This window comes from Phyllostomus hastatus, unplaced genomic scaffold (genome assembly GCF_019186645.2).
Source record: "Phyllostomus hastatus isolate PE091 unplaced genomic scaffold, TTU_PhHast_1.1 phas_scaffold_216, whole genome shotgun sequence".
NCBI classification, from domain to species: domain Eukaryota; kingdom Metazoa; phylum Chordata; class Mammalia; order Chiroptera; family Phyllostomidae; genus Phyllostomus; species Phyllostomus hastatus.
The window spans coordinates 15,656,107-15,671,993 of record NW_025334018.1 but is presented as its reverse complement, the minus strand read 5'-3'; the positions used below and the strand labels follow the sequence as shown (position 1 = coordinate 15,671,993).

Below are 15,887 nucleotides of genomic sequence, written 5' to 3'. Positions count from 1 at the left end.
TGTTTTTCTGCCTGGAAGTGAATTGACGGCAAACCTTTGACCCCTTTGTTTGCAGCCGGGGTTACTTGCTGCTGCTCAGATCTCGTGTGTCTTGAGCAAGAAGCAGGGAGACCATCATTTTGACTTATCATGGTGTGTCAATTCTGAAGGATCTCTAGTGTTACTGTGACCCCCTTTGTTTGCAGTGAAGGGGATCATTTGCTTCTCGGTCCTCAACTTGATGAGGAAATGGTGCTGTTGGCTGGCACGCAAGAAGCCGGGGCAAGCACCGTAAGCCTCACCACAGTGCACGAGTCGGGGGCTTTGCTGGTTGGAAGAGCCGGAGTTGCTGAAATTTAAGTTTTGATTTATTTTGTTCACCCATCACGTTTGGCCTTAGTTTCATTTTTAATTTGAAGAAAAGTTTGCGATTGCTTTATCTTGCACTTAACATTTGCACCAAATTGCCAAAAGAAGGAGAATGCTCCGTTTGCTTTTTAAATGTTAATGCTGATGTTAATAAAGCCTTTCCTGACACACTTGAGGAGCTCCTTCATCTCCAGGGGCTTCTCACCAGAGGTATGCGGTGATGGGTTTAGTTCTGAATGGATGAAGAGTTCCTGAGAGCTAGTGTTTGTAATTAGAACCGTTACTTGGTATCTGTGCCTTATCTGACCTGTGGTTCCACATGCCTCGGATGTGCATGCACCGTGACGGTTCCGTAGGTACGAACGCACACTCAGGCCCAGTCACCTCGGTCGGTAGTACAGATGGTGAGGAAAAAATGGAGGCATCCTTAAGGAGGAAAAAAGTGTTTGCCTTTAGTTCCTGCATTATCCTGCACAGGGGTCCTGAGCTTTGGAAGCTGTTCCCAGCACAGGAGAGCAACCCTGTTTGCAGCAGGAGACTTCGGTGCACAGTGACAACGCTGGAGTTCAAGAGGAAGCCAGCAGTGCTGCACCTTTGGCTTCAGACACCACTGTTGTTTGCCAGTTGTAAACTTAACTAGTTGCAGACGAAGACCACCTTGAAATGCAGGCTTGTTGGGCTTGTTTTGAATTTTAACCTCGGACGGAAGAGCCCTAGTGCTGTCTGTCTCCATGCGGGATGATGATTACTTAGGCAACAGGTGCTTACCAACAAAGGATGCCACGATTATACTCTGCAAGGTGGTGTTCCAGTGGCAAACAGCTGTATAAACTCTTGTAAACAGGTAAGAGGGTTTTTAGAGGTCAAAAATGCATTATAATTAACAGGGTGAGAACTTTCAATGGTGGGGGTATGTCTCTCTGGAAATCTTTAGGCACTCTGCTGCTATTACTAGCTACGTCCTTCACCAGAGTGATGTATTTGTAAAATTCCAGGCCAGAATTTTTGTTCTATGGATGTTTGTGTCTGTATTTTTTAAAAAATTCTTTTAATGAACCAAAACATTAAAATCTTGGCTATGGATTTGGGGCCTACAGCCTTGATGCCCTTTAAAACTGTGACATTTTCTATTAGCTGTGACATTCGCCCTCAGTGGTGGTTTAGTGGTGTGCTGGAAGAATTTTCTGCTGTATAAACCTCCAAGTTAACAAAACTATATAGCCAAAAAAAAAAAAAAAAAGTGGACCATCAGACTAGGAATGATGGATAATTTAGCCAAAATGGTTAGGTTTTTTTTTCTTGTCCCACAAAGAGATTAATTATTAAATCAGGCTACTACAACTTGAGGGGAGTGAATAGACAGTGTTGGCGGTGCTGTTATCGTCGTTTTCATGGTCCATTTGGTCCTGTCAGCCTTCTGAGCCCTTCCAGCTTCTCCCCCGACAGTAGTCAAGTGGGAGGTTTTGGCAGCTGAACACAAGCACAACTTTTTCATGCATAATACAATTTAGGTTTTCTCGCTCTATTTTAAATGGGATTGAAGATTTTGAGGGTAATTTTTCTCTTTCATGAAATGTGTATCTGTCTTTTTCCAAAGAGGAAACGTCAAGTACAGTGGTTTGTTTCAGGTCCTCGGTGTCTTTTACAAGAGTTTTTAAAAACCTGCTTATGAATTGGCTGCTTTCTAAAGCTTTGCTAAATGATCTCTTACCTACATGCCTTTAAACTTTCTCTACCTGTTGGGAATGTCAGTTTCCAATGTATTTTCTTTCTCTGACTAGTTCACACTGAAAACCCATTAAATAATTTTTCCCGTTACTAAACAAGTATTTTAAATCACTATAGTGATTTGAGAAAGATTATATTACACTCCACTTACTTCTGCATATTTGGTATCTTTCTAAGATCTCAGGCTTCCTCTCTCAGGAACAAGAAGAAAATGTTGGCCCTGGGCATTTGTTTGTTTGTTTATGAAACTATACAAAATGGAAAGGTACACAGCATGACAATTTTAAAACTACTCAAGAAATTTTATTTCCAGCTACACCAGGAAGGAAAAAATACTAATTGGGTTGACTGTTAGATCTAGAGTTGAGGCTTTATAAATTGGAAACTGCCCTTTTGAAATATTTGTGTGGTTTCCCAGTAGCTTTCATATATTCTAAATTTAGGGTCCTATTCTAAAGGAAATAGTTCCATGAACACTCCTGAGTTGGTTTCTGCTCATTTGGAAAGCCTGGCTGTGAGTATTAAAATTGAAAATAGGGATTACCTTGACTTTGGTAAAACAACCTTGATTTTATAAATTGCCACTTCTATAGCTTAAGTCACATTGTTATTTCCAAGCTGTTTATCTGAGGCAATAAATTGAGTGCATATGGCTTGTACAGCATCTTTTTTTTTTTTTCTTTTTTTCAATAGGATATCTGGGTATGGCTTATCTGACCACCACCTTTCTCTCCCAGCTTACTCTCTAAGCTTCCTTGGTTAAAAGACGCTTTTACTTAATAAGTCGAGTTATAACCTAGTTTTGAGTTGTTAGCAGAGGAATTTATTGAATAACAAAATTCCTTCAAACTTCAGACAAGTTTGTTCTTAGCACCAGAAGCGATTTTGACGTTGAAGTAAAGTGACTTAACGTGTTTTCACCCAAATGGAATGCTGTAATATTAAGCTTTCAGGTAGGGTTTCTGTGTAATCATTTGAATGCTGGTTGTGTATTAAGAACCAAGGTGCTGAGCATATAGAAGAAAGTATCAGATAGTCTCTACCCCTGTGGGCAACTTATACTCTAATTGGGGAAACTAGATATAAACAGGTAAAGAGTTAAATATCAGGGAAGGTCACAGTTTAAGACAACTGTAAGAGATTTCACAGGTTGATATTGGAGTTGATTTGCTAATAAGTGTTTTAGGTGATACGGGTATAGGAGTGAGTATATGAACAGGTTCCTTTAAGGTGGGACAGTCAAGAAAGACAAAAGAGTTCTTTGGAGAAGGATGTGGAATGGAGGAGGGAGTTTGGGATGGAGATGTCAGGCAGGCAGTCATGAATAACACTCTAGCGGCCTGTTGATCCGGGAAAAAGGTGCAGGTTGAAGCTTGGAAAACCAGTGAAAATGGTTGGGTCATTTACTGAAAGGGCATCCTGAGGGCAAGCCAGTTTGAGGAGGGCAGGGAGTGAGGATGTCGAATCAGTTGAGACATGTTGATAAAAAGCAAGAGTACTAATAATAGCAATCATGTGTTCCATGCCCATTTCAGGCCAGCATTCTGAGTCCCATACCCGTTGTCTCATGTGAATCAGCACAGACCATAATCAGATGCTAGTAAGTGATAGAGCCAGGGTTCAGCCAGGCCTTTGTCGTCACTATACTGTCAGACTTCACTACTCTTTTTCTGGAGGCTGGGATGTGGTGAGAGCTGCAAAGTTGAGTTGTGGGCAGTGATTTCAAACTATGGAGTGTATCGACATTTGTAGTTCTTGGGAAGCGAACAGGCCTTTGGCTCCAGCCCCAGAGTTCTGGGATGCGTTAGGGCCAGCATGGCCCAGGAGTCTGTCTTTTCACATCTCCCCAGGTGAATTCCCCCAGGATGTAGGCTGTGGTCAGTGGCCGCATGTCGAGCAACACTGGCCCACAGAGTAGAGTGCTTAGGTATGTACTTGGGGTGATGACCCATTGAGGACACGGGAGGGGAAGGAAGGTGGCACTGGAGGAGAGGCCCAGTCGGGGAGCCAGGATGGTGCTCTGTCCCGGAAGCTGGGAGGAGGCGCTTCCAGAAGATAATTCAAAGCCGTTGCAGAGACAAGCAGAATAAAACTGCAGTGCTGCGGAATGTATCACTAAAAATGTCACTTAAATAACAGTTTTACAGTCAAGTAATTATTTCTCCAAGGCAGTCAATCTCGCATGGTATTTAATTTTGCCTTATAACAGTCTGAAGAAGGGCCCCTGTTGAGTTTATGAAATCCTCAAGGGTCACCAGAAAAGTTCTGTGACTTGGCTAAGGGTTACATAGCCAGGAACTGATTGAGATATCCTTGAGTTTTCGATGTTAATCTAAAAATAATGTGGCTGTAGTTTAACCTAAATTAAAATTCGAGGATCGCATGTGGAAGTGCACATCTAAGGTGTTTTCTGTGGGTGAGCGTCACCTGTCTCCTGCCTTCTGACCAGGTTCCCAAGAGAGCGGAGACGATGGGATTATAGGTAAAGTCAAGTGTATCTTTGGCTTGTAAATGGTTGAAAGATTTTCTATTTTGAATTATCTATACTGAGTTGTCTTCTATTAATGTAGCATTATTAATTTAAATCATGTAGCATTATTTAAATATTTAGTTACCTACTGTATTTTGTCATGTATAATGTGCACTTTTTAAAAAATATTGTATTTATTTATTTTTAGAGAGGGGAAGGGAAGGAGAAAGAGAGGAACAGAAACATCAGTGTGTGGTTGCCTCTTGTGTGTGCCCTACCGGGGACCTAGCCCACAACCCAGGCATATGCCCCAACTGGGAATCGAACTGGCAACCCTTTGGTTTGTAAGCTGGTACTCAATGTACAGAACCACAGTAGCCAGGGTATAATGTGCACTTTTTTTTTTTGCCCACATTTTTGAGGGGGAAATAAGGATGCGTATTATACATGGGCGTTACTAACATGTGGGTGTGCATAATTCATGGGAGCGCATTATACACAGCAAAATACGGTATTATATATAGCAGGCATCATTCCGGATCTTGGAGGAGTGTATCGGTGAGAAAACAGACAGGTTCTCTTTTCTCATGGAACTTACATTCCCATGGACAAAGGGAGGTAGTGAGGTAGTAAACTCTAAGTTAGGCCTCGTTGCCAAGGACAAAGGGTTTGGATTGTGTTCTGAGTGCTGAATGCACTGGAGAGCCACTGGAGGTTTCTAAGCAAGGGGAATGGTGTGATTTGATCAAGATTTGCCTACTTGTCTCAGGAAAGTAACACAAATTTCCTTCAGATACCTTCAGTTATTTCCAAGATCTAGAATAATGCCTGCTACATAATATTTGAAAAATTAATTAGCTACACTAATTGAAGATAAGCCAGTACATAGATAATTCATAGTAGGAATTCTCTCAGCCATTTACAAGTCAAAGTTAACATTTCTTTCAAAAATAAATTAGCATTTAACATTCTCTGTGAGACTGTATGTTCAGATCAGCAGTGTTCCATATTTAAAGACTGTTGTAGAGATTTTATTTCTTCTTCAAGCTAATCATTGTTGGCCACCCTAAGGTTTCAAAGCTATCTTCCCCCCAGCACCTCATTTTTCATCATGTTCTCATTCTTTTTGCTTTCAGCAGACTCTCATGAAAGTTCCCATCGCAGTCATACTGTGTACTTCTGTTGTAACTTACTACCATGCTTTCTGTATTCCACAACTTGCCATTTCTCCAGTGTTGTCCAGCCACACTTCCTTACTAAAAATCAGTTGAGGTGGTCTTTTCGTAGAATGACTGTCATCCTGTGCAAACCAGATACATGTGCTGAATTGATATCTGACCTTTTCCAGGTGACCAACAGATTTCCTTTTACCCAGGAAAAGAACTTAATGAAAACATGTTATGCATAAGCATGTTAATACATCTGTGTCCAGAGTAGAGCTGTCGTCACAGGCAAAATTAACACTTTGAGGTGCTACATACAAATATATTTTTATTACATATTTTAAGACATCTTGGGAAAACTGATGTTTCATAAAATTAGTATTTCAACATATGGAAATTGACAATATTTTTACCTTGTTCCCTAGGTAAGAATCTAGTGTGTATATATTCTTTATATACAGGAACACTTCAGTAAACTAGACACCTTAATTAGAATTTTTCTGCATTCTATAGTAGAGATCTTAAACCTGGCTACGTAGTAGAATCACCTAAGGAACTTTCTACTACCAATAACCAGGATACTTTCTCAGAGCTTCGCCTAAATTGATCTAGGTCAAGTGGGGCTCTGCCAAGTTCCCAGTGTTGTTTTTGTTTTGTTTTCAGTGCCCAGGTAACTCTCCTACGTAGTCAGGATTGAGAACCACTGCTCCAGAGACAAATCTTCAGCATACAATACACCATCAGTCCCTTAAGAACTGTTTGAAAATGAAAACCCAAAACTTTGAGACTCTAATTGGGGTTCAGTACAGCAGGTCTATGGCTTGGTTTTCTAGATCGCTGCTGTTGAAAGTGTGGTCCTCCGAGCAGCAGCCTCAGCATCGCTGGGAAGGGTGTTAGAAATAGAGTTGCAGGGCCTCACCCTAGACCTCTTCTGGGCAATTTGCATGAACTTTAAAGTTGGAGAAGCACAGCTTAAGTTGTAGATACATAAATACATGTATCCTATGTAATAAAAGCGAGTGATTAGACTCATACCCCTTATGAGTAAGATTCTCAGATATGTGTATTAGTCAATGACATTTACTTTAAAGCATTTAAAAAAAAAATTTAAAAAAAAAGTAGGAACAGCCCTGGCTGGTGTGGCTCAGTGGATTGAGCCACAGGCCTGTGAACCAAAGGGCTGCCGGTTCGATTCCCAGTCAGGGCACATGCCTGGGTTGCAGGCCAGGTCCCCAGTAGAGGCATGAGAGGCAACCACGCATTGATGTATCGCTCCCTTTCTCTTCCCTCCCTCCCCCTCTGTCTAAAAGGAAAAGTAAATAAAATCTTTTTAAAAACTAAAAGGTTTTTAGGAAAGTAGGAACAAAAAGAGTTCTTAGTGAGCTTCTGGTAACCAGAAAATGACCAGAGGTCTCTGCCATCAAGAGGGGGAAGGTCATTACTGCCTATCCTACTTGGTTGGTTCTTGATTATTTTGTAATGCATACTTTTTTTTCTCCCCTTTCTATTCTATTCTAGTCCACTCTTCATTGTGAGATAGAACATGTTACTTTTTATAGATACAGATGGGGATATTCGAGACACTGTTTGATGATGGCTGTCTCATAATTTAGAAAATTTGGTAGAGGTCAGTTTAGAGCTTTTAGTGGGAGAATGGCTATGGACAGGATTGAGGAGTGGTTCCTTCATGGCCTATGTGTTTTAATTTTAATATGACAGTAACTTCATAAATAAATTGATTTTCCTCATATAGCAGTAAGAATTAAAAAATCTAACATTTATTTCATCTTAAAGTTCACAGTGGCAGATAATACAGTGTTTAAGATTCATATACATTAACCGGAATGGTCCAGTATGAATGTACTTAGAATACTCTAAATTGCAACATACCGATTTAGATGAAGAAATGATATTCTTAATGTGTCCCTTTTTATGATGAAAGCTTCTGTAATACATTCTCCAGGCAACCATGTTGACATCAAATGAAAAACTGCAACCAGACTATTCTCACGTCCCGCAGTTTTTAAAAATTTTAAATTGGTGTATGTGTTTTGGAGGGATTTTTCTCAAGCACAGCACTCTTGAGACCTGAGAGGTTTTCTTTAATGGGGACTCACCTGTATCACCATTTATTTCTTTGTGCAGTTTACCATCTGCAATGTTACGATCTTAAATGAAAAATCATTCTAGAAAAGAAATGAATTCATTTGAACTTTAAAGTTGGTGGTTGAAAATATTTTATTTCCGCGATAGATTAGTGGTGTTTTTTGGGGTTTTTTTTTTTTTTTTTGCTTTAATGTATGGGTTTAAAGATATTTTGAACCTTCAAAGACACTTCTGTTTGCTGCTTCCTAAGTTTAGAGATGTCTGAAGCCCTAATACAAATTTTTAAAAAATACACATGTTATTGGATCGACCTCCTCTATTGTAATAGCCATATTAAAGGAGGGAGCATTTCTAAGTACAGCAATTGGTTAAATGTCTTTTTTTTTCCTCCGGGTTTCTTTTTAGGAACTACTGACAATCAAAACCCTATAGCCGACTTTGGGATATGGCTTTATTATTCAGCACCTAAAAGATGCGTTCTAATTGGCAGACTTCTGGCCCTGGTACTTGTCCTCCTGTTTCTGTAGAAACTGGGTTGGAAGTCAGAGCTGCACAAAGGGAAAGGGTAAGTTTCTTTTAAAGTCCATATTTATAAACCCGTATCTTATTAACTGTGGCATGGTGTCAGTTTTCACTATAAGGATACCCATCGGAACTAGAACTTAAATACGAACTACTACTTTTCACTTGAATGGAAACTGGCATCAAGTCATTAAATGTAATAGGAGGGTTTAAATATGGATTTACTTTTCTCATGACTCTGACCTCAAATTTCTTGAAGCAGTTAACTTAGTATAATTCTCATTTTGAGTTATTTCTAATTTGGGGGTCATAAAGTTGATTTTTATCCTCTTAGAACTTACTGTTTTGTACTTTTCAGTAAACGGAAATTGGAATATAAAATATGTACAGAGGACATTTCAAAAGTCTGCATGAATTATAAGCCTCTTTGGAGCAAAGTCTTAGTCTTTGCGTTATAAAATAAGTACTGTACTATTGACCAGTTTTTCAGCCTCTCTCCTTAGCCAAGTAGGAGGGGTCACCTGCTGGACACAAACATTGGTCCGCTCTCATCCAGGCAGATGTCCATTATTTGTAGAACCTCAGCCACCTGCCATTGGGTGAGTCATCTTACTGGTAGGGCGTCAGAGGGCTATGCTGCCGGCTGGGGCCCTGAGGCTTGAACTTGTTTAATCAGGTGTGGAAACCTCCTGTGAGCTATAGGTTGGTGTTTGGAAATGGTTTATACTAGACTGGCTGGTTTGGAGAAACTGGACGGAGGATAGTAATAGCTCTTGTCCTTTGAAATGTATCTGTCTCATTTCCTTGATAGACTTCTCTTTTCCCTGCTACATGAACTTCAGTGTTCGTTGACACGGACCGCAGAGTGGGACACCTTGGCTTTATGTTAGGTCAGATCGTCAGTTTTGTAAAAATAGCGTAAGAAGGGAAAGTCGGAAGTTTTTTAGTAGGGAAAGAGAATTCATTTTTTAAAATTTCACAAGTCCATTCACAAGTTCATGCCCAAAAGTAGATTCTCAGTAAAAATGTACGCCTCCCTTTCTTAACTACTGTGTATCCTGTTCATTTCTGTTTGCTCACTGTGGCTTGAATGAGGCAAAAATAGAAGTGAATTTGTGATATTTTGGGGGGAAATGGCTAGGAAAAAATTTACTTTTTGTGTATATGCTATCGAGTATCTCAATGGGTTCTCCAGTCCTCAGTGTAAGAGTTGCCACCTCATCCTGGTTTTAAAACTGGAAGTCCAAGTCCCAGGGGTGCCCTCGTTTCCAGCCAAACCCAAACAGTTGGCCATCCTCTCTCAGTCTGTTCTCTGCACCCCTGAAAAGGCCTCTCTAGGTTTTTATTGAACATTCTGGAGATTTCACCATGCGCTGGCTTCTGTCGGAATGTACCAGGGATTAGGCTGTTTTTTTAAAGAAATGATTGTCATATGGCAATGCCATCTTACCTCTCTCGTAGAAATAAGACATGAATTTTAAACTGATTTATTTAAAAATTTAGGTCTTCTAATATTCCCCAACCTGACCAAAAAAAGGTAATGCCTAAGTATAGGCCAATTATATATATATATTTTAATTTAGTCTATTCTATGATGTGCTTCTTTACAGCTTCTCTTTATTTTAAGGTTCTATTTATTATATATTTTTTAGAGAAGGAAGGGAAGGAGAAAGAGAGAGAGAGAAGAAACATCAGTGTGCGGTTGCTGGGGGTCATGGCCTGCAACCCAGGCCTGTACCCTGACTGGGAATCGAACCTGCGACACTTTGGTTCGCAGCCCGCTCTCAATCCACTGAGCTATGCCAGCCAGGGCCAATTATAATTTCTTAATATGAAAATATTAGCTTTAATAAATGAATTATGTCATTAAAAACTATTTCTGATACTAAAACTCTTATTACCTCACGGTACTTTTAAGTTCCTTGCGGCCTATCCTCATTATCATCATGTCAGTCCTGTGAAGGAGCTGGGCATGTATCATTTCCATTTTATAAATCAAGAGCAAAAACAATTTAAGACCAAGGACTTTTCACTGTTGTTTGTGTGTGTTAAGACCCTGGGTGACAAAGGTGAGACAATCGGAGAGATACTTGTGGCAAATGCGTGGCTGAATGAGGCATATGTGTCGGCAGAAAGCCTCACAGAAGCTGGTTCTGACTTAAGAGAAACCACTCAAGGTTTTTAAATAGTAGTGGGCTTTGGTTTTACATTGAGGTCTTCCGAGAAACCTCTGTCCAAGTTTTGTATTATGTCTCTCTTAAAAACAGTTAACATTGCCCTGGCTGGTGTGGCTCAGTGGATTGAGCGCAGACTGCGAAGCAAAGGGCCACTGTTTCGATTCCCAGTCAGGGCACATGCCTGGGTGGCAGGCCAGGTCCCTGGTGGGGGCATGTGAGAGGCAACCACACATTGATGTTTCTCTCCCTCTCTTTCTAAAAAAATAAAAAAATAAATAAAAAATAAGAAAAAAACACAGTTAACATCAACTATTTATACACAGTGTGTTTTTTCTCTTACGGGAAAAGCTGATTTTGCAGTGAGACACATTGATCCATTAAGGAGCTAATTTTTTTTTTGCAAACACAGGATCATGTATATTAAAATGCCTAGATTATTTGATCACAACATTATCACTTCAGTCCATTCAAGTATGACTTTTGCTCTTATTAAATGTTAAACTACAGCCCTGGCTGGTGTGGCTTAGTGGATTGAGCGCTGGACTGCGAACCAGAGGGTCGCTGGTTCAATTCCTGTGTCCGGGCTGGGGGGTGTGAGAGGTAACCTAGTGATGTGTCTTTCATGTATTGATGTTTCTCTCCCTCTCCTTCTCCCCCAATTCCTGTCTCTCTAACATAAATAAATAAATAAATAATCTTTTTAGAAAAATGTTAAACTACAGAATCGTTAAAGGAGAGAAGCCAAGGGCCATGATCTGACGAACACTGGTCACCAGGTGTTGGAATTGACTCTGTCTGGGATGAGCTTCCTAACTTTAGGCAGATAACTTGGTCTTAATTTGCTTTTGTTCCTTAATTATAAAATAGAAATGGTACATTTCCAGCTTCCTCCCAGGACTTACAGAAATGATGATAATGGGGTGACAGATTGGAAAGAACTTAAAAGTACTGTAAGGTAATAGAGTTTTAGTATCAGAAATAATATTTAATGACATAATTTATTTACTAAGCTAATATTTTTATATGAAGGAATTACAAGTGGCCTATACTTAGGCATTACCTTTTTTGATCAGGTTGGTGAATATTAGAACATCTAAAGTTCATTATCTTAACAACTATATAGTTATTGCATTGTAGCAGATGTGTTTGTTTTAGTTCTTGGGTACTTTGCATTTTCATTTCAATCTACATATTAAGATTTTATGCTAATTTGAGCCAGAACAAATTTATAATTGTAAGATAATTTTGCCCTCGCCAGTGTGAGTCAGCAGATTGAGTGCTGGTGGGCCAGGTTCCCCAGCTGGGGGCCTGTGAGAGGCAGCCAGTCAATGTGTTTCTCACATGTTGATGTTTCTCTCCCTCTCTTTCCCTCCCTTCCCCTCTCTGTAAAAAATCTGTAATATATATACACATTAGTTTTTATATATACATATATATAAGCTGCTTTCAGTTCATTGGCTTCGTAAACCCGCGGTGCTGCCAAGAAGCCAGGACGGTCTAGAGAGGGAAGGAAGCGTGGTGTCTGGCGTCGGTGTGTGTTTGCTTTGTGACTCCAGCACTTCCCGGGCGTGGGGTCTGTTGGACTGTTCGCTCGTGTGTCCAACGGGCATGATAGTATCTGCCGAAGACTAAACCCGATGATACATGTGCAGTGTGCCTGCCTCGGTGACTAGTATGGATTATATTAGATATTAAGGTACAATTATTCACTGCCCTCCCACTCCAAACACACATGGTGGTGTGACCGAAGTCTAATACTTGTTTTCCTTGCCCCCGGGGGACCTCTTGAGGAAAAATGAGAACAAAAAACACCGTACTATTTTGCTTTTCTTGAAACCCTATCTATATCTATCTGGGATACTATTTCTAGATTATGGGTTCTTAAAATTCTGTTGACGTCTGATAATATTGTCCAAGAAAAGTGGGAAAGGAGCAGGAACGTCGAGGCGCCGATCACAGGGAATACGTCAGTGACGGAGGTCCGCGCCGCCGCGTTGTCGGGCCGTTCCCATCGAGGCCACTGAGGAGCACGAACGGCTGTTGTGTAAGGTTCATGCACCAGAATTCAACTTGGGGTTGATTCCCTCGTTGGTCCTGCCTAAAATGCACAGTCTGCTTTCACAGGAGGGAAGTGAGTTGCCTTAGGTAAAGGCTCTTTTGAAAATAATTATTGCTCAAAGGGGAAGGGGGGGTAGAAGAAAGTGGTTCCTAATAATTTATTGATTTTTTTTTTTCCTGACATAGAAAGCAGAAGAAAGGAAATTAGAAGCTACTGTGTATGAGGGAGTGTTTTGCTTGATACCAGTGTATTTTCATTTAATCCCCACAATATATCTGTGAGGTGGGTGGGTGATACTCTCCTGAATTGACAGAGCAGGAAATTGGGACTTAGAGAAGTGGAGTAAATTTCACGGGGTCACATGGCAACAGGTGGCAGAGCTGGGATTTTTTATTAACTACATTTGCCGTTGTGTGTGTGAGAGGAGGAGTGTCTGTTGTTTTCGTGTATCTTACACCTAAAATGTAAAAAGAATTGTTAGATATTACATTGACATGTAAACCCTGTGCATTTTAAGTAGGACCAGCTACTGTTTTTAAGATAACTGAGGTTGGAACCCAGATTAATCTCGTCCAAAGTTTATGCTGGGCCTTGGGGAGTACAACAGTGAATGAAACACCATCCACGTTGTTGATTTTGCAGGCCGATGGAAGTGGTTGACATTTAAGCTCACACGGTTGTACTCTGGTGAAAGGTAGGTGGGGTTCCAGACAAGAGGATGGCTTACGAAATGCTAGGGAGGGTTTCCCAGAGGAGCTGGCCTGGACTGAGTCTGACTGGGAGGGAAAGTGAGACCACCCGGTGGGGGGGGCAGGCCCTGGGGAGGTGGCTGGTGGCCAGCCTTGCACAAAGGCGTGCCCTGGGAGTGAGAGGGTGTGGCCTTCTGGAACTAAAACCAGCTTTCAGTTTAGGGTTTTTCTCTGTAGGGAATCAGTGGCTATTTTAAAGCAGAAAAGAATGGAAGGATGTACTAATAATAACAATAGTAGTAGTTTAAAGGAGCATTCTGAAGGAGATACTGAGCGAGGTTGGTGTTGCAGACAGTTCGGGGTTTTTCCTTCTTAAAATCACCAAATAATGAAGGGCTGGCTTTTGGCATGTAGTTGCTTAGTCTAAGGGACATTATTAGTTAACATAATTGTTCCATGTTTAAGAAATATCTTTTAGTTTAAGGGTATCTCTGGGTAAATGCCACCTGTTCGCCCTGACTGGTGTGGCTCGGTTGGCTGGTCATCGTCCCTCAGAGCAAGGACAGGTCTTGGCTCGTTGCTGGTCTGGGCACAAGCCTGGGTTGCAGGCCAGGCACCCTGGTGGGGGAGTGTGAGAAGCAACCGTGTTTCTTTCACACATTGATGTTTCTCTTCCTCCTTCCCTTCCCCTGTCTCTAAAATCTTTTTGTAAAAAAGTCACTTATTCAGCTTTCATAAAACTTGTTGTTCTAAAGACACATCTAGACATTGAGCTTGGTTATTTTAGATAATTTGATGTAGTGAAAAAGTAATGTTGATGGGTAGGAATACTATTTAAATGATCTTGAAATAAAAGTTATTTTTGAGCAATTCTTATTTATTTTTTATATAGCAATGTACATTACAGAAAATTTAAAAAGCAAAATAATGCAGAGAAAATAAAGAACCTCTAATGAATAAGCAAAGATAAACTTTTGGGGGATGTGGAACATTATAGTTACTAAACAAGGTTTTAATATTCAGATTCCAGAGTTCTGGTCAACCATTGGCTGTATTTAATACTTCTTTAAGAAAAAAATTTTTTTTTGTCTTCACATATTTTATTGACTGAATTACTACAGCACAACTGAGAATTTGGTTAATTTATTATTATAGAACATTCTGATTTTCATTTAATACCTAAGGTAGCTGCTTTAACTGATTAAAATTGTGACCTATTAAATACTAACAGCTGGCATAATTTAAGTTGCTATTACTCCTCTCGTACTACCAATTAGACACTCTACAGAATGCTAAAGGAAAAAGGAACCTTAAAGACTATCCATATTTGACTTGCTTTCTTATTTTACATGTGAGGACACTTTTCTTCTGAGCTTTTGCTTCCAGCGGCTTATTCCCGCAGGCTTTCTTCTGTTTCCGGTGGCTTGCCCCTTTGGCTCTTCTCCTGCTAAGCCCGCGCTTGCTGGCATTCCTCTCCTTCTGCCTAAGCTCTGCTCCTCCGGCGCTCAGCCAGGGGCACAAAGAACAGGGAGGCCGAGGCGAGGAGGTAGCACGCGCCGGAGAGATAGAAAGAGCCGGCGTAGGTCCGGGTGTAATCATACAACCAGCCTGGAAGGGAAAAATGGCTCTGTCAGCCAGGCGGACCTCATTGGTCCCCCTCAGCCACGAGCCGTCCTGGAAGAAAGGAGTCTGCAGCGCTTACCAGGCCGCATCTCGGCCCATTAGAAAGTTACTTGAGCTCCTTACCTGTCTTATTTTCTGCCCATGGAGGTAGTAGGGACTCAACCCGTGGAGAAAAAGTCATTGTGGACCCAGAACTCATCTCTGATCTTAGAGTGGAAGTTGGAGAAAGTTGGGGACACATACCACTTTGTTTTATGATGACTCTTATTAGAAGGCCACTGTTCTTACAAAGAAAACAACTGTGAATTCCTAAGGTTTTCCAAAGGAAGAAAGAGAACTGATTGTCTTCTTCCTTCACTGAAGAATGTTTGCATCTTGACTGTGTTCCCTAGGGGCTGAGGATCCGGTCATGAGCCAGAGCAGCCGTGGCCCCTGCCCTCACAGACTGTCAGGTTCCGTGGGGTTGGGTGTTAGTCACAGACAGTGCACCGCGATAAGGGCCAGGAAGGGAAGTTCAGGACACCGCAAGAGCAGATGAAAAGGAACTGGCTGCTTGGTTGGGTTTCACGATGACTAATTCACCCCGAAATGCTCTTTCAAAGCAAGAGTGGGGAGGGGTCCTCAAAATCATTTGGCTAACGGCACATACTAGAACTGAAGTGTAACACTTTTTTTTTAAAAAAAAGCTGCGTGTAGTGGCAAAGAATATTAGTGCGAGGTACCAGTATTTAAACACTCGTGCAAAAGTCAACCCTGTGAAAGAGGCAAATAACATCTCATTGTTATGAAAATATTTTTGACCTTATAGACTCCCTCAAAATGTCTCAGGACTTCTGCGGGGGTGCTGCTGACCACACCTGACAGCTCCTTTTCTAGAGATTGTATGCCTGTTATGTTTGTAGATGCAAACTTGTATCATGGCTTTTATATTTAAAATCCAGAAAGTCCTTAGAAAAGCTAAAGCTGTTATTCTGATCATTGATTGAAAAAATGTTGGTGCTG

At 40.9% G+C, this 15,887-nt stretch overlaps 1 protein-coding gene across 5 annotated transcripts in view; it reads right to left on the bottom strand.

Moving 5' to 3' along the window:
- Nucleotides 1–5,826: 5,826 nt before the first annotated feature.
- SLC16A4 (solute carrier family 16 member 4) overlaps nucleotides 5,827–15,887 on the bottom strand; it is a 31,640-nt gene continuing 21,579 nt past the window's right edge. For 4 of the 5 annotated variants that reach the window (XM_045817097.1, XM_045817095.1, XM_045817100.1 and 1 more), the window contains one exon: nucleotides 14,119–14,870. In XM_045817097.1, the coding sequence (XP_045673053.1) occupies nucleotides 14,746–14,870 (125 nt within the window). In that variant the 3' untranslated portion in view covers nucleotides 14,119–14,745. Of the gene's footprint in view, nucleotides 5,847–14,118; nucleotides 14,871–15,887 lie in introns of those variants that run through there. The other variant, XM_045817098.1, reaches the window with a different exon arrangement.